The following is an 18,786-nucleotide window of genomic DNA, read 5'->3' as shown; positions in this document are numbered from 1 at the left end:
TCATGTATGTCCCTAGTAGATCCAAATTGCTAAAGCTCATGGGGCTTATGGTTAGCATCCAAACCACATCCAGTCAAGTCACACCATCTCTGGTGTCCTGTAGTGAACCACAATCCAAAGCACAAGTAAGAATGCTGTGGTAAAAACATGATCCACCCCAGGCTCAACAAGAGAGACGATGAGCGCTATGAGGACACATCTTACACAACACAGTCCTGTGTGAGAGTACTCATCTTGTCCCTTTCTCTCTCTCGCTCGCTCTCTCTCTTTCTCTCTCTGACTTTTTCTCACTCTCTCCTTCAAACTTAATACAGGAGGCAGAATGTGGTTTCCCAGTAAGTGGGTTATGTGTTGCTTCAAATAGACATAGCCGACAATGGGGAAGACCCAAGTTCATTCTCCCCCGCTGTCTTCAGCGTTCTCAAACCACTCTGCAATGCAAGCATGTCATGGCGAACTATGAGAACACCATTATTACTTCATGAATATAACCAAAGTAATTTAGCTCTCGTCGACACTGGTTCAATTACATGTCTTGTGAAGAGGTGGCTCCCATTGTTTCTGAAACGGCCCCTCCTGACAATGCATTAAAACTCTCCCCTGAACTGCTTCATGCTCACATGTGGCCATAAACGAAGCGCTATGAGGACATACCCGATAGTTTTATAATGCCATCACTAGCTGAAAATGTATTTAAATTAATGAATTTTTGAAAAGTAGCATTTAAGCTTCAACATATTTTCAATGCAGTAACAAAATAATGATTATACGTAATGGAAAATGTAATGTAATATGCACAGTGATTAATGGCCTTTTCCTCATTTTTAACAGGGTTTTTCCAGCACTGAAAATTTGATGTACAATGAACATCCACATGAACTTTTGGTTCATTACATGAACTTACAGGGCCCTATCATTCTTTAACCTGGTGCACAAGCAGATCCGTTTCTTCGCTAGAGAAGCATTCAGTCTTTCCGCTTGCAAGTTCCGCCATGTAAATAGCAATCCACCATGGCGCGAGGCCGTGAGCGCAACTGGCTTTTAAAGGGAATGGGAGATGAGACTCTGATTAGTTTATTGCACGTTACGCCCAGAACACACCCATTACTCATTAAGAGAATAGGGGCAACCCTTTTAGACCATGCGCCGACCATTTTTCCCCCTCGTTAAACCAGCAAAATTGGATTCGGACACGCCCTTAGTGCACTTGATCCTTGAGCTTTAGATCATGCGCTTAGATCGTTAAAATAGGGCCCACACTCTTTCCCTCTAATATAAATGTGTCTTCATCATGTGTATATGATAAATAGGGGTTTAACAATACATTGATATAGCCTAGCTACAGCATTTTTTTTTTTAAGAGACACCTTTATTTTGACACCCTCCACATCTTCACACAATGTCTGTATTTATTACTGGCACCAACCAAGGGGGTAATCTATCAGCCGGAAACTGAAGCTTCCCCGGGGGCCGCCATTGATTAGCAGACCATCACCTGCTGTTAGCATTCCATTGACTCCCATTCATTTTGGCATCTCTTTGACAGCGAATAACTTTACATCTGAGGTGTTTAAAGACTCCATTTGTCCATTATTTATATCTCAAGAAACACAAAAATGTATAAAAGGCTCCATTACCTTGTATCTTACGTTGTGGCCCCGTAGAAGCAGTTTTTGTAAAAATAGGCTAACGATTGCGTCATCACCACGCGACTCTGTGTCGCACAGTAGAGAAATTACCGTATGGACAGGAGGAGAAGCTCGCAGGCAATCAGGGGGACGTGGAGACAAAAATGACAAAACTGGTCAGTTTGAGTCTGCGCAGTACGCTCAGCCATCAGGAAGTTAGTGCTTCTATTGTGAGTGTGTCCATTTCTTTGGCACCGACGCGTGCATTCTTGTCTAAACTCACCTGTGCTTGACAATAAGGTCTGCCCAATGGCCCACGGAGAGCGTGAAAGATGGAACTGCTGAATTGTCATAAAACTTTATCAGTTGCATGTGTGCCTTGCACATTTATGCATTCAAGTGCAAACAGACCCAAAAGCGCATTCGTTTCTTAAAGTGGCAGCAGCCTAATATTCCTGCTGCTGTCTGTGTCATATTTATGAAGTTTTATAACTTTAATATTTTAAATCCATATTTAATACAGTAAAGACTAAGCAGTGTTATTATATATTAGATTTTTTTTTCACAGAGAACACACTTTTGCATTCCACTGCGCTGTTTTTCCATTGATTTTCTATGTAAACGTGCGCTAGACGGTGTTTGATCATTGTGTTTGCACCTTTTGCAGCTTCCCATGCATGACGTGACTTTATACAAACGTGGCGCTTTTTAAAGGGGGGGTGAAATGCTCATTTTCACTCAATCTTCTGTTAATCTTGAGTACCTATAGAGTAGTATTGCATAATTCATATCTCCAAAAAGTATTTAGTTTTATTATATTTATAAAAGAAAGATAGGCTGTACCGAGTCTTTCCGGAAAAAAACGAGCGGCTGGAGGCGGGCCGTGTGGGCAAAGCTAAAGCTGTGTGCTAACGCGCCACACTAACAACACAGAGACATTTGAAGCAGTTTTACTCACCGCCCGGTTCCAACGCACGACCGCGAACCTTTATCATTGTGACTGCTCGATCCTTAAGCATTAGACGATCTGCAAATCCGTCGATCTTGGCTTTGTTTATAAAACAATCATCGTCGAAATGCAGGGAACAAACAGTCTTACACAACTCCGTTGATGATGCTCTGAAAAAACAAACTCCATCCACTGGTCCCTTAACGCTGGGTTCTTTGGGAATCTGTGCAGGGTTGTCTTGCCCTGGCAACCAAAAACCCACTTCTTTGGTGACATTGACTTCCAAAAGCCGAGCAGAGCGCTTTGATGGCGAACTGCTTTCGCTCTCTTGCTCTGGTCTACGAGTGCGCGTGCGCCCGCGGTTTTCCGGCAGAAGTACCCTTAGGACCCATACAAGGAAATTCCGGCCCATCTGACGTCACACAGACCCATACTCGAAAAAAACTTTCCGAAACTTGTGACAAACCGGAAGGACAATTTTTGGCACAGAAATACTCCTTCAAACGTACAATTTAATTTTTGAAACTTTGTCCATGTTTAGCATGGGAATCCAACTCTTTAACAGTGTAAAAAACTCAGTATGCATGAAATAGCATTTCACCCCCCCCCCCTTAAAAAATCATGCCTATAGAAAAATAGATTTATCAGCAGATATGGCCTGTTGAGGCATCTGGCCTTTGTTAATATGGAAATCTGACTGCATATTCAGTATTCAGTATTACATTTTTGACACTTCAATTCCAGTATCTCAATATTCTTAAAAATGAAGTGCATTGTCACTTGAAGGCCTACTTAAATTATTATGCTGTTATATCCAGTGGAATAAAATTGTCTTAAAGTGACAATAGTATTGTTTAATCGCAATTATTTCTGGGACAATCTACTGCCCAAACAAAAAGCAGTTATAGTGGCAGGCCTTTACCCATCTAGCACTACTTTGCAATTAAATGCATTGGCATCACAACATTTCGAGCAAAATGTGTCATTAGTAAACAAAGGTAGAGAGAATGCAAGGTGTCAAGGACAAGCGGAGGAAACATAAAACAGAAAGATAGAGCACTCAAGACGCTGTGTCACCATCTCACTTTCACTATCTCATCTCCAGCCCTGTCTAGATTTAGTGCTGTTTTTCTCACTTTGACACTGAGTATATGCCATATGAAAGAAGGAAATGAGAATGGCATGCATATAAAGCAAGCATGGAGAAATGCGAATGCGCATTCAAGAACATCTCCTAAAATTAATTACATCCCACTTAGGGTTGCAAAGGGGCAGAAAATTTCCGGTAAATTTCCATGGGAAGTTAAGCTGGGGAATTTTGGAAATATTCATTACCACGGCAACCGCTTGCGCTTCCACTCTGAAAGTAACTGTACACATAAGAGACGGATAGATACATTATTTAAGGTTATTCTTATTCGTTAGAATATTGATATATGAACTTGTTGTCAAGTAAGCCCCGTTGCGAGCATGTGCGTCTCTCTAAACTTTCAGTGTGCTGCACAGCTCTAGTTGACTTCTGCACCTTCCCCCCCGAAAATATCACGTTAATTTTGAAAACGTAATTCCTTTTGTGGATCCTCTTGGTCTTTCTTCATGTTTCTTTGACAAATATCAGTGTCTCAGTCTCACGCACGCTGCACGTGAGTTAACCACGCCTACTTATTTACATGTCGCGGTATACACAGAATAAAAAAATCTGTTACGGTTGACATTTTCTTCCGCGGTAACGATATATACCGTCATACCGCCCAGCCCTACTTACAGGTATGTGGTAAATAAAGTTATGCTAGCTTATTTAGCATCTAACTTATCAGCTTGCTATCTACTAGATGAATACATTGTTGATATTTGCAATTTAAACATTTCATAAATATTTTTCCCCATAATATCATCAAAACTTACTTCACTTTGTTTAGTCCACAGGCTCAAATGTGTGCCTTCAATAGTCTTGTGCTTTGGGCTTCTGTGCATGTGATGGAGGCATGCACAGTGACCGTAGGGGGTGTGGTCTCAATAGCCATGCAGTAAGCAGTGTGATTGAGGAATGGCATGGATATTCAAGTGTATTTGAATGGCATCTGTTTGTTTGAGTCAAGATTATGCTAAAATATACTTTCCTCAACTATATTTAAGTTCCCTATGAAGAACCAACCTTCAACTTTGAAAATTCCCAGTTTATTCCCATTTATTCCCATAAATTCCTGTTAATTCCTTTAAATTCCCATTAATTCCCATGGAAAGTTTCCTTCTTTGAAAATTCCCAGAATTTTGCAACCCTAATCCCACTACAGCCTCATTTACAAACTGTTATGTCAGGGGTTGACAACATTCTTGACATGAATTTCCGTTTTTTGTCATTTCCTTGTGTCCTATCTACAAACGAAAAACAATAAAATCAGACTAAACAATTTTTTATAAATGTATTTATATTATACGTTATTTTATTTATATAATATTATTATTAATTAATATATGTTTTTATGATTATAGTTTAAATGTTTCCTCTAAAAAGTTTAGGTCGTTTAAAAAACTTGAACTAGCATACATCTTACATAAGTACATTAGTACACAAGACAGCATTTCAATAAAAAAAATTATATATTCAGTTTTATCCAGCATTTAATGATTTGTTGAAGTACGAGATGAACTACAGCACTACATATTACAATCTCTATGACCAACCTGTACACTTCTCCTATTAACAACCAAGCCAAACACCACCCAGCATTTCCACTCAGCCTCAGAGAAGAAATATAATCGCACAAGCTGATAAAAATCCAATCTTTTCCAAACCCCCACCCCCAGCTATAAAAGCTCGGAGTGACGTTCTCAGAGAGGGGGTTTAAAACAGCTTTAAAATCACGTTGTGTAAGAACTACAACCTGAGCCGTATGATGAAATCAGAAAGGTTAGGCTACACTGTAGCCTAACCCGCTACACCACCACAGAGAGTCCCTCATTTCATTTTCACAGGCTTTTACCAACACGCCGCACACACTTTTCTCTCCGTGGAGTGCCGAGCGCCTGTTGACTGATGACCCCCATGAGGGCCACTCATGTGGTGCATAAAAGCACAGGGGCCCCTTAATGGGCCTGAGAAGCTCTTCTCAGGGATGGCCGTCATTGACAAAATTACACACATTTAAAATGGGTAACTGGCAAACAAATAGAAATGAAAGGTACTGGAAATTAATTAATTATCATTCTGCATCAATGGAGATTATTAATCTCAAAATAGTAACAGTAATTATGTTCAACTTTAAATCTGAAATCAGACACCACTGCTGATCTCACAGCTCATATGGTGCATGCAACATGTGTCTAACTGGAACATTACAAAACAAACCAATGTATATCACAGCAATTCACACAAAAAGACCAAGCAATTTTTACTGCATTTCATCTAAGTCACAGGAAATCAACCCTACACTGAACTCAAAAGTGCTCTGATAATGGACATGTTATGATGAGAAGGGATTTACTAAATTAAACAAAATGATCATTTACAGAATAACATTCTCTGGAATTTCATAATCTCACCAGATTTATGCAGTTAAACCAGGACAGCATTAAAAGACAGGGAAAATAACACAATAAACTAATGTTGCAAGTAAACGGAAAACCTGGTGCACTTGTTCTTCTGCACCATTTGTAATGGAACATGTGCTGCTGGCCGACACCGGTGTCTCAAAAGTCACAGACATGTGCAGCATTTTTGGACATCATAGGTGTGTTCGGAGTCAGCTGAATTCGCTTATGATTCCCAAAAAGGCTGTCTAATGGTCCACTGCACTTATGCAGGGATGAGATTAATTTAAAGGGATAGGCTAGCTCACCCCAAGAAATTTGAATTGTTTCATAATTTGCTCATGCTGTTCCAAACCTGTATTACTTTAATTTTTTTCCTTGGAAAAAGAAGGTGTTAGACAGAACTGCACTCCTGTTGAATCTTTTTCCATACAGGTTGTCATTTTGCCTTACATCTCCTTTTGTGCTCCACCGAAGAGAGAAAGTCATAGGAGTTTGAAACAATCAGGGTGAGTAAATGATGACAGAATTTTCATTTTTAGATTAACTGTCCCTTTAATCACTTAAACGCAACCACAAAACTAAATCAATATCGACCATGTGCTGTCCACTTCAGTGAGTCAATGAAACTGCAGGATAAAATCATTTGAGATCTTTCAACACATAACTAAAGAAGACAAAGTAAAAGCTTAAATCAAAATAAAAACCTATAAAAAATGAACTTCGACATCCTGCATAAATTACTGAACAAGCGCTTAAAAAGCAAAGAACTGTAAAATAAAGTATTACATGTGCACGACTGAAGATGCTGAGTATGATCACGCCAGATGCAACGTAAGTGATAAAAATGTCACTACAAAGGTGACAATGTTTTGAATGGTCCCAGACTCCCAGCTCAGAGCATCCTTGACTTCAGACAGGGAGACGCATCCGCACGCGCTGATGTTAAGCAATTTCCCCATCACATTACACATCTGGAATGCAAGCTTGCTGGAATTCAAGTTACACTTATAGCCTACAGGATGGATGTTTACATGTTCGGATTTGCACATATATCCAATTTCGCTCGAGGAGAGCACCGTTAATTAAGTTTAAAGAGTGCTTACTCACCTTACAGCTCACACACAGATGCAGTCAGTCTAGCGTCCTGTCCGAGCTCAGCTCATCTCAACCCGATAAGGATGACCGCGCATTCCCAAATTTCCACCAGCGCCATCCAGCGCCGCAGCCAATACATGAAGATCTCGCGATAACGACGTTCTCTACATATGCAGTTCTCGCGATAAAGGCTTCCCTTTGGCTTGAGGACCGATCTGCCACCATCTGCTGGAGCTAGTTGGAATTAGTCAGAATGCCATTACGTAACCGATTTTGGTTTTGTGTAGACAAAGAGAGAGCGGCGTGAATTCTGAATAAAGCATCTTAGCGTGTTCGCAGTGCAACATTGTGTAATAATCACACAAAAGCAAACAACAGAGTGGCTAATGGTCTATAACTTGCACTTTCTACGAAAGTAGGACTAATATTTGGTGCATTCCTGTAGCATTTTCAACAAAGTAGGCTATCAGCGAAAGAAAGTGCTTAAGTGTCAGAACATGCTATTTGTCCACTTCAGAAGGACATATTAAACATTATATATTCTGTTTTATTACATCAAATACATTAAATGTTAATTCAAACAATAATGGATAGCAGGGTTGTTAGCTACAGGTTGATAGAAACCTGTACACAGAATCTCTTAGAATACAATTTGCATGTATTCTTGTCTTTCGAAAATCATATTTCATTACAAGAAAAACAGCCTTCTTCCACGGTTCCAACTCAGATAAATTGCTAAGCTACAGAACATGACATCTGTTTCGGATGCAGAAAAGTTAGTTCTTGCATTTATGACCTCTAGATTACTGTAATGCATTACTAGCTGGTTGTCCTTCATCCTCAATAAACAAGCTACAATTAGTCCAAAATGCAGCTGCTAGTTCTAGCCAGGCCCGGCTGCAGAATGAAATGACTGAGGGGGCATGCGAAATTGTTAAGGGGGCTTAACTTAATACCATCAATGAACAATACACACACTGATAACTTGCTTAGTAAAAAAAGATAAGCCAGCGTCATTTATTATGCATATATTAACCCTTTCACGCTTAATTTTAATATTCTAACTGACTCTGAGTTTTTTCAAGGCGACTGTTATTTTAGAATTTAGAACGTTCCCCCTAAATGTTTCCATGGCAACGCGTCATATTTGTCACGTGACACACCGCGGATATATCGCTTTTATTTCCTTTTCCCTTTTTTATTCAAAATACTCACAAACTTGCTTACCATGTCATCAACTATCCGATATTCCGATTCTCAAAAATGTGTATGTGAGTGTGTTTGGTCATTTAAAAACCTTTATAAATAATCTTGATCTTGATCTATAACGTGAGATGGCTGTTTCTTTGCGCCGCAGTTCTGAGAATCCTGTGAGTCATCAATTTCTCCCGAAATACATGCAAGAAAGTGGAATAGAAGAATAGAATAAACTACTTTATAGTTACTTCCACTGTGTTTGTCTGATATGATAACACACGTCGGAAAATTATATTTGAATAGATTGCTGCTTCCACAGACATCAGTGTGTATTTTACAAACTCCAAATGTATTGTTTTACTAGTGCTTAATGTGTATTTAAATGTCTGAAACCTAAAATAAACATTGTGATTGTGAGGTTGAAAACACTGCATAGTTGTGATATATGACAGCGCTGAGCGCGTCCGACTCTGGCTCAGCGCCAACCAACGCGCGAAAGCACAGTTTGAATCTGGCAGTTATGTCACGTAACCGAACATTCTAAATCCCATATGTGGGACCGTACTCTCAGGGGCACTGAAATAAAATAAAAAAATCCCATATATGGAACTGTACCGCTCAAAAGGTTAAACATTTAATTTGTAACCATAAATACAAAAATGAAACTGAGGGGGCACAAATCAGATCTGAGGGGGCAATGCCCCCTTTTGCCCCCTCGTGGCGCCGGGCCTGGTTCTAGCCCAAGAAAATATGATCATATAACACCAATTGTATCATCTCTACACTGGTTACCTATTAAAGGAGAACTCCGGTCAATTTTAACATTGAAACATTTTTTTGTAAATTTGGAGTGCTGTCAATACAGAGAACAACGACAAAAATCTTCAATGGGGCAAGTTTTAAACCAGCTTTTAGCCTCTTAACTTCCTTGATGTGTCATTACAAGTGCACAGCCATGTGAGTGATTCCTTTAGAGTTAACACGGTGAATCTGACTGCAGTAGATGTGAAAGATATTAATAAAAATGATGTTATTTCAGCCAGCGCATATACCTGTATTTTCTTCCTGTTTTCGGTCGAAGTCCATAGTAATGATTGTCGAGTTCACGCGCAAGATCATAGGTGACTAAACCTATGCGTGTGAACTCGACAATCGATTACTATGGACTTCGACCGAAAACAGGATGTAAATCAAGGATGTTAAGAGGCTAAAAGCTGGTTTAAAACTTGCCCCATTGAAGTCAACAGGGTGCAAATTTTAAAAAGAGGATACAAGGTGGAGGCAACTCCGATTTTTGTCGTTGTTCTCTGTATTGACAGCACTCCAAATTTACAAAAAAAATTAGCTCAATGTTAAAATTGACCGGAGTTCTCCTTTAAGTTCCGTATCAGTTACAAAGTATTGCTACTGACCTATAATATAAGGCCCTAAATGGTTTAGCTCCTGTGTATTTAACTTATCTTCTATCGGCTTACAATACATTATGATCTTTAAGGTCACAAAACTGAGCTTTATAAGTCCACTAAAGGAGGGACAGCTTTTTCACTTTTGGCTACTAAACTCTGGAATAGCCTTCCTGATAACGTTCGGGGCTCAGACTCGCCTCAGTTTAAATCTAGATTAAAGACGAATCTCTTTAGCCAAGCTTTAATATAATTCATCTCATAACTTTATCAGATCAAATGCACATGATTATCCTTGCTTAATGTTATGAACAGCAGCTACGCTAATTATTTTCTATTTGCTTCTCTGTTTTGTCTCGGGATGCCCATCCTCAGGTAACTAGAGAGTATGTCAGCTTCAGTCTGAATCCAGGCTCTTATGAAGACTTTAGATGCTTCAACATCTGTGAAGAGACGCCACCAACTCCTGCGAGGACTTCAGATGACGTTAACTATGAATCAACATGCACTAATGCTACAATTTTATATATGCCATAATCATTTGTTAACAAAAAAGTTTCCATTCATTTTTTCTGCCTAAATTATTACACTGTTTAAATTAGTACATTTTTAGCTAACTGTGATTTGTATACATTTCTGAAATCACTCTAAATTGTAATGTGGACTCATGCATTTTCTGTAAAGCTGCTTTGAAGTGAGGTGTATTGTGAAAAGCGCTATACAAATAAATGTGAATTGAACTGAATTTAGCCTAAATTATGCTGACAAGTTAATAGGAGCCATCATCACTTCTTTATCTTCATTATTAAAAACATGTAGATGTTGCATGTAAAATGTGGGACAGGGCTGAAAATTTACTTAAAATAAGTTGATAATTATAAATATTTTTTCTACTACAAATTGAAAAACAGTTTAAAAAAACTGTCAAAATATGACGTTGATTCTAAATGTTAAATACAATAGAAAATGAGAAAGAAAGACCAAAAGGTGGCAAAAAAAAAAAAAAAAAAAAAAAACATTTTCAAAGTGTCAGTTTTAAACTAGCCACTATTCATGCTTTGATTGGTTTTGTGCAAGTATTTTATAGAATTAATTGTTTATGTATTGCTTTATTGTTTTATCTATTTTTGAAGTAATTTGATATAATTTGAACAGAAGGTGCAGCTGACAGCAGACAGATTGCTTCTTTATATAAGAAATCAGACCATATTCTGTTTAGGGACAAAGGTTTATTTTAATGCTAGATCATTTTAGGTACTTTATATGTCTATCATAGATCATTGCAGTCAAGCATAATGCATAATGTGTCTGCCAACCAGCAAATCACAACATGCAATGATGTGTTTCCATTGTAAACAGCACACAAAACAATGGGAGAAAAGGCAAAGATCATTCCTTTCTCATGCAAATACGAATCAGTTGTTGTTTTTGGATGTGAGTGCATAAGGTCCCTGTTTGCTGGTCTGTGTATCTCTGTACGCATCTGTATTTGGCTTTTTCGTTAAAGCATGTATGTTGCTGTGTATATACACGTCTGTGTTCACATAAGATGGGCAGGTTTCTTAGAGGTCGTCAGTTTCTCCATCAAAGGGGATGTTGTCCAGCTCCGTGTACATGTGGCTGTGCTCCTCATTGCATGTCCAGCCGATCGGAGTGCGGTTGAAAGAAGGCCGACAGCAAAGGTTAAACTCAGGCACTGGCTGCGGCTCCTCGTTGGTTGCCTTGATTTCAGGGGCTTCAAAGGTGACAAGACGAGAGGCCTTGTCAAATCCTCCAAAGGGCAGAGCCATTCTTGTGGGCAAGAACAACATGTAGATGGATCAGTTGAATAACAACTATCAAAAGGTATGGCGTCTGTGTAGAATTATTTTTTATAAATGATAAAATATCCAAGTACCTATTGAAACTCTTGTACTTGGGAAGATCCTTGTGAACTTGAGGCCCTGGCATTTTCCACCTCATGGTTTTTTTAAGTTCCTCATCATCTTTCATAGCATGTTCCCATGGTGATATGTATGTATTAACATACTCGCGTCTTTTTTCCTTCTCTGCCTCAGCATTTACTTCCTCTGCCATAAGAAGAACAGAAAAACAAAAATCTAAAAATTAACTCCATGGACTTATATGTTTGCTGTTGAAAAATAAATAAATAATGTAACAAGGTGAGATTTACCTTGAGGTGGTTTGGGAGATGGTTCAGGTGGAGCGGTCATCTCACATTCCAGAGAAGGAACCAGGTTCTGGAGGTTCATCTACAAAGGCATGAGGAACAAAAAGAAGATCATCCTGCTATGCAGTATACTGTACATTTAAAGTCTCATTAACTTAAAGAGCGATATGTGTAAATGTGAATTTAATTACATTGTGGTCTCTTTCTTCTCACATAATTTCTTAATACTTCATTTGTTTACATGATAAGCAGTCATGCATTATGATGTTATTTTCGCAAAACAAGTTCCTTCATGTTTATAGAAGACCCCTTGATCTTGATTTTTAGGGTGTATTTTGTGATCCAGATCCTATCACACAATAAACCTCTATTTCCTATCAAAGCTATTGCTTTTCTCATGCCTGTTTTGCTGACCAGGTTCTCGTCACTGACGATGAATTTCTCCACCCTTTTCTGTCTCATCTTGAACATTTTGGACCCCTTGTTCTTCATGAGAGACAGCTCCTCCAACATCACATCTCTAGGGGCCTTGATTTTGGTCCCCAAGTCAAGTTCATTGGCTTCAGCACTCTCATCTTGCTGGTCTGGTCAAGATCAGTGAAGTGGGGAAGGAAAAAGGCAAATTCAGTCAGTATTAACACAATGCCCCTTTTAAATTGTTAGAATGACTACTATATGTAGATGGAGACATTATACTAGTGTCTAAATGAAGCATGAAAACAACATAAAAAAGGGGTCTTAGCCTCTACAGGACAGAAGCCCTGCACTCTTTAGGTTTTATTATATTCTTTCTTAACTTTATTATCAACCATTAAACCTGGAGTCAAGCCAAATCCGATGGCACTCTGCTTATTACACATAAAGATATGGTGGAATCCAGCTTGTCCCGTAGATGCTCTGCATTAACCTCGTGCACAAGCAGATCCGTTTCCTCGCTAGAGAAGCATTCAGTCTTTCCGCTTGCAAATTCCACCATGTAAATATGCATCCCTTCATCCCTTGCATCCTTTCACTGCTATTCACAACTCCTCTCCCATAATCTCCTAGGATGGATTGAATGCGCACTTCAGAATTTAGCCGGAAGTATTATGTGATCCTGTGTACTTTTCCTGGTAACACTTTATTTTACAGTGTCTTTGTTATTATGTTACATGTACTTACCATAGTAATAAGTTAATAACAGTAAATTATGCACAATTACATGCAACTAACCCTAAACCAAACCAAACATGTAGTAAGTACATGCAGTTAATTAATATTACTCAGTACTTAAATGTATAATTACACTGTAACAGTGACACCTTAAAATAAAGTGTAACACTTTTCCTTTACTATTATTATTACTATTTTAGGGAAGTATGCATATATATATATATATATATAGACACAAAACCAGTCACATGGGTCAATTTTTTGAAATTGAGATTTATATATCACATGAAAGCTGAATAAATACACTTTCCACTGATGTATGGTTTGTTAGGATAGGACAATATTTGGTCGAGATACAACTATTCGAAAATCTGGACTCTGAATGAATCAAAAAAATCGAAACATTGAGAAAATCGCCTTTAAAGTTGTCCATTTATGTTCGCGATTGTGCAGCATTCACTCACGAAAATAAATGTTTTATATATTTACAGTAGGAAATTTACAAAATATCTTCATGGAACATGATCTTTACTTAATATCCTAATGATTTTTGGCATAAAAGAAAAATCGATAATTTTGACCCATACAATGTATTGTTGGCTATTGCCACAAATATACCCGTGTGACTTAAGACTGGTTTTGTGATCCAGGGTCACATATATGAATGCAGCTTATGACTTTGGAAATACTGCACTTTTCACGTGCTGTGTTCAATTATATAGTAGGGAACTAGCCTAGGCATATTTAGATGCAGGGAGTCACATATTTCATTCCTGATTAAATCTGTATTTTGAATGAATCGTTGGATGAATGATTCAATGACTCAGAAAACTTGTCTCCACCTACTAGCATATCAATGTACCTTTCAAAAAGAGTGCAAATCCACCGACAATAAATACACAGTCTGTCCAGAACGTGCAAACACGGACAAGCTAAGTGATACAAACAATAAAAAATCAAATTTGTTTGTATAAAACTGTTTGTATAAACAGTTTTAACAGAGCATGAATCACACATACAATATTTGTCCCAATGTGCGTATGCATGACAATCTGCTGAAACAGACTGAAGTTAAATAATTTGAAGTTAAGCGGCTTGAAATCTCTGCCGAACAGCTCTTCTTTTTGGCAGTAATTTTGCTGTTGATTTATTTGGCTCTGAAACGCTAGCCACAAGAATGTTGTCCTGTAAACAAACTGCCCATTATGAGCACATTGCCAAGCAGATGAAGTGAGAGAATCTAGTACACTAAACAGCCTTCACACACAGACACACAAACGCAAAGCACCTAATAACGCTGCTCATTAGAGGAGAGCTGTGAAGTCACACGGTTTGATAATGCCTTTGAGATTTAGGAATAATTGGCCAGCTACACACTGCATAGGCTAACCGCTCATTACACTGGTCTTTATAGAATGATGGAGGCATTTTTTTTTTGTCAAAGCTGGGATGAGTAATTGCATCGCAACAGCTCATCAAACTGTGGGAATTGATAGCCCATGACTCCAGAAAAAACAGGAACATTATAACATGCTGTTCTAGTTCAAATGTGACATTTCACTGAATCTATTGATGCATTAAAAACAATTCAAACTGTGACTATTCTTAGAAAAATTCACACGGCCCTCATTAAAGTTGGTTGCAATACTACGTAGCTGTGTGCTTATGCCAAGTGTTCTCTCCTTTTGTGGCTCTACACATACAGTACCAATAAATTAAGTGTTCTCAGTGGGGATTTACACCGTGAGAAATTTACAGAGAGCCTGTGGGTTGTTTGGCATTTCTGGCTCTGGCTCTTCATGTTGACACAGGACACCAGTGAGGGCGTTTGTTAATTAAGTGTGACATTTACAACACTCATCCGGTCATCAGGATATCACAAGTGAGTGATCAACCAGAATTAAGGTCTGTGTATTTCAACTACATATGTATATGTGACACAAAGAAACACCACTGACCATATTGTGAGATGTTTGAGAAATCTGTGATGATTTTCGAAGGCATCTTCCTCTTGTTGCTTGGAGCAGGTGTTCCAGAGACAGGCATCACTGCAATCTGAGGGGGGGAATGAAATCTGAATAAACTGGTAGGGGAAGATGAGAAAATATGCCGTGTGCATTTTCTGATAAATTGTAATGTATTTCGGTATGAGTTTAGCATGATCATGCATCCCCCAAAATAATATTATATAGGAAATAAATTGATAAAATAAAATCATAAACCAAGCTGGAATTATGAACGCTCATAGCTCAGTGAATTACAATTATTATTAAACTAAATAATAAAAACACCAGCAACAACATGCCACAAAGGGCCCAAATTCTGAGGGGCTTATTGATGCTCTCTTCACTTCAAAATAAAATATCACACCTATAAAAATAACAATATTATTTACCCTACAAACAAACATAAATGATTTTTATATTATATATTATCTGGTCAGGAGGAATATTAATTCTTACATTTTCAAACAACCCCAATCTGTCTTTAACATGCATTAAGTAAATCTTGTGACATTAACAGTAACAGTAGTTTTGTATTTGTAAGGGCTTTCTGTTCTTGATGACTGTTTGCACGAACCCATACACAAAATAAATATTTTCAGAATATATTTTGGAATATATGCAAATATTTTAAATTGGCCCAATAAATATATTTCGCACTTAACATCATATATTTGTGTTATATTTCAGAATATATTTCAATGTATTTTTTTCTTTATGGGTCCCCAAAAGTGTCAAAAATATATGTGGCATATATTCCAATACATTGAAATGTATTCTGAAATATAACAAAAATATATGATGTTAAGTGTGAAATAAATTTATTGGGCCAATTTCAAATATTTGCATATATTCCAAAATATATTCTGAAAATATATTTCAAATATATTTATTTTGTGTATGGGAATATATTTAAAGTGTCCGATTAACACTAATTTTCACAACATATAACTATAAAGTATATTTAAGTTACGGTCAATTGGTAAAAATTCCATAACCGACACCAGTCTCTTGTTGCAAAGAGGGGTATTTTTGTTTTAGCACACTAAATAAATCCACCATGGGTAACTGGTCAGCAAATTCCTCAAATGTCCAACTGAAGCATTGCAATGGTAAGTCTGAGTAGTCTGAATGCCTTATTAAACACATTTCTGAGGAGCTGTGAGAAACATTTCTGCATTTGAACTAATAATAATAATAATAATAATTCAGTAAGGACCACACAGTTAAATCATTAACAATAACATATATATTTAAATAGGAGAGTGTTGGAGTGTTATTTATTTTCATTTGTGTGTTTATGTATAATTAATTTATCATTTTTGTACATATATGCATATGTGAAGAAGATCCAGTGCTATGTCAGTGTTTAATAGATCTATTTGAGTTATGAAATGTAGCAGGAGGCAGATCTGTCTAAGAGCAACATATATTTTTACCATTTGCAAACAATAATAAATCATCTCGGCATACTCTAACCCCCTCAGTACATTATGAGCTCATTATAACATTTTATCACCTGCAATTCCCCCCGTTGCAATCAATCAAACATCACAATGATTCCTCTTACCTGAGACCAACGATTCACTGTTTCAGAAAACAAATCAAATCAGTTTGAATCAAAGGTTCCCAGGAGGGCTGTTTTACGGTTAATCCAGTTCCTTAGGGTTGGCTAGGATTCCACCAACTACTGCTCTCTTCTACATCCCAGGGAGAGTGAAATCCTATAGCAGTGTTTGGGACAGGAGGTCTTTAGGGAGTGGGGAGGGGGTTTAGTTCAGCACAGGGACAGAGCTGATGGTGAGGAGATACTTTTCTTGCAGATACTTTTAGGTCTAAATATAGAGCAATGAAGAGCAAGATGTTTTCAGCGAGGATCTGTAAAAAGATTATGTCCCACTTCTTATTTCAGTCACTTACTTTGGTCACTTACCCTCTGTAGGCCTATTTCTTACAGTAAATATTTGTAACTTTCTGTGCATTGCTAATATTGAGCTGAATATTGAATGGGTGGGATCACATTTCTAGCTTTGACTTTCACAAAATTTGAAATTCAAAACAATTCACTAAACACAAAAGTTCTGCTATTTTTCCCTTTTCTGATTACAATATTTCAGTAACTTTGCAGCATTTTATGTAGCTATTGTTTACTCTTATCAACAATATATACTTTACCAGTACCATTTTGTATATTTATTGTAATAAGTTATTGTGTATATTGTGTATCCAGCCATGAATAATATAGGATCTTAATCAGTCTTTATCGTAGTAGGCTACTTACTTTAAGAAGCAGTTGACAGACCTCCATAATGAAGACATATTGCGTCTGAAAAGGAGTCAAGATTATTTACAGTTTGCACTTCACCAGTTTAAAGTATGGACAGTAAACTTTCATAAGGCACGCAGTGAGAGTTCCAGTCTTCTCAATGTCAAACAGAAAATCAGATCTCTTTCAAAGAAGAACATGTCAACAGAACTTAGCTACTTAGGTGCAACATATCACAAACCTCAAGATCAAGAAATGCATCTTCATGTGTTTTCTTTTTAACCACGCTAACGCAGGATGTATAGTTGGCCTTAAGACAGGACAGACATTGGGCCCTATCATACACCAGGCGCAATGCAGCGCCAGCCGCAACACACGTGTTTTTTGCTAGTGCAGTTATCATTTTCACATACTTCACCACGTTGTTTACATGTTCAGGCGTATTGATGGCGCGTTGCTATTTTGAGGCAACTGAAATAGACTGAATCCTGGTCTAAAGTCAATGGCACAATATATATATATTTTTTTTTGTGTGTGTGTTATTTAAAAAATCTTTTTAACAGGTTGCCATTGAGATGACTGGAAAAAAGTGTCCCAATTAACCTGAATTCACCCCACATAAAGATATGGTGGAATCCGGCTTGTCCCGTAGATGGTTTGATCCGTTTGCGCTCTGCAGATGCGTTCGGTCTTTCCAATATCAAATTCCGTCATGTAAATAGCGAATCCGCCATGGCAACTGACATTTAAAGGGAATGGGAGATGAGACTCTGATTGGTTAATTGCATGTAAAGCCCAAAACACACCCATTACTCATTAAAGGGGGGGGTGAAACACTCAGTTTCAGTCAATCTCATGTTAATCTTGAGTACCTATAGAGTAGTATTGCATGATGCTTCATATCTCCAAAAAGTCTTTAGTTTTATTATATTTATAAAAGAGAGATAGGTTGTACCGAGTCTTTCCGGAAAAAAACGAGCAGCTGGAGGCGTGCCATGTGGGCGGAGCTAAAGCTGTGCTTACATGCAAATAGCTAACAACACACAGACATTTGAAGCAGTTTTACTCACCGCCTGCGGTTCCAACGTACGACCGTGAACCTTTATCGTTGGGACTGCTCCATCATTAAGCATTAGACGATCTGCAAATCCGGCGTCGAACTGGGCCTTGTTTATAAAACGATCATCGTCGAAATGCAGGGAACAAACAAAAACACTTGCACAACTCCGTTGATGCTCTGGAAACACAAACTCCATCCACTGGTCCCTTAAGGCTGGGTTCTTTGGGAATATGCAACGTGATCTCATGAGAATACGTGTGTATTTTTACGTAAAGTGTAATTCTACCATACGTACATTTACTTACGTTTTATACACACAGAAACGTATA

The 18,786-nt window shown here is 37.9% G+C and overlaps 2 protein-coding genes across 10 annotated transcripts in view; both read right to left on the bottom strand.

The window, feature by feature from the left end:
- usp54b (ubiquitin specific peptidase 54b) overlaps nucleotides 1-7,271 on the bottom strand; it is a 118,965-nt gene extending 111,694 nt beyond the window's left edge. For all 5 annotated transcript variants that reach the window (XM_081393692.1, XM_081393693.1, XM_081393694.1 and 2 more), the window contains exon 1: nucleotides 7,219-7,271. The gene's annotated coding sequence lies outside the window, so the exon portion shown is untranslated. The remainder of the gene's footprint in view (nucleotides 1-7,218) is intronic.
- Nucleotides 7,272-10,945: 3,674 nt separating this feature from the next.
- On the bottom strand, nucleotides 10,946-18,117 carry myoz1b (myozenin 1b). Of its 5 annotated transcripts, none has more exons than XM_081392087.1 (8): nucleotides 18,001-18,117; nucleotides 17,413-17,457; nucleotides 16,702-17,009; nucleotides 15,087-15,183; nucleotides 12,391-12,560; nucleotides 11,980-12,058; nucleotides 11,704-11,875; nucleotides 10,946-11,597 (listed from the first exon to the last, which is right to left on the bottom strand). In XM_081392087.1, the coding sequence occupies exons 4-8, from the start codon at nucleotides 15,172-15,174 to the stop codon at nucleotides 11,369-11,371; spliced, it is 738 nt and encodes a 245-aa protein (XP_081248213.1). In that variant the 5' UTR covers nucleotides 15,175-15,183; nucleotides 16,702-17,009; nucleotides 17,413-17,457; nucleotides 18,001-18,117; the 3' UTR covers nucleotides 10,946-11,368. The 5 variants fall into 5 exon arrangements, with proteins under 5 accessions (XP_081248213.1, XP_081248216.1, XP_081248215.1 ...); XM_081392090.1 differs by having other exon boundaries at nucleotides 16,702-16,966; XM_081392089.1 differs by having other exon boundaries at nucleotides 18,016-18,117.
- Between the last annotated feature and the right edge of the window lie 669 nt (nucleotides 18,118-18,786).

This window comes from Scardinius erythrophthalmus (genome assembly GCF_964197995.2).
Source record: "Scardinius erythrophthalmus genome assembly, chromosome: 18".
Classification (NCBI taxonomy): domain Eukaryota; kingdom Metazoa; phylum Chordata; class Actinopteri; order Cypriniformes; family Leuciscidae; genus Scardinius; species Scardinius erythrophthalmus.
This window is presented reverse-complemented; position numbering and strand designations above follow the sequence as displayed.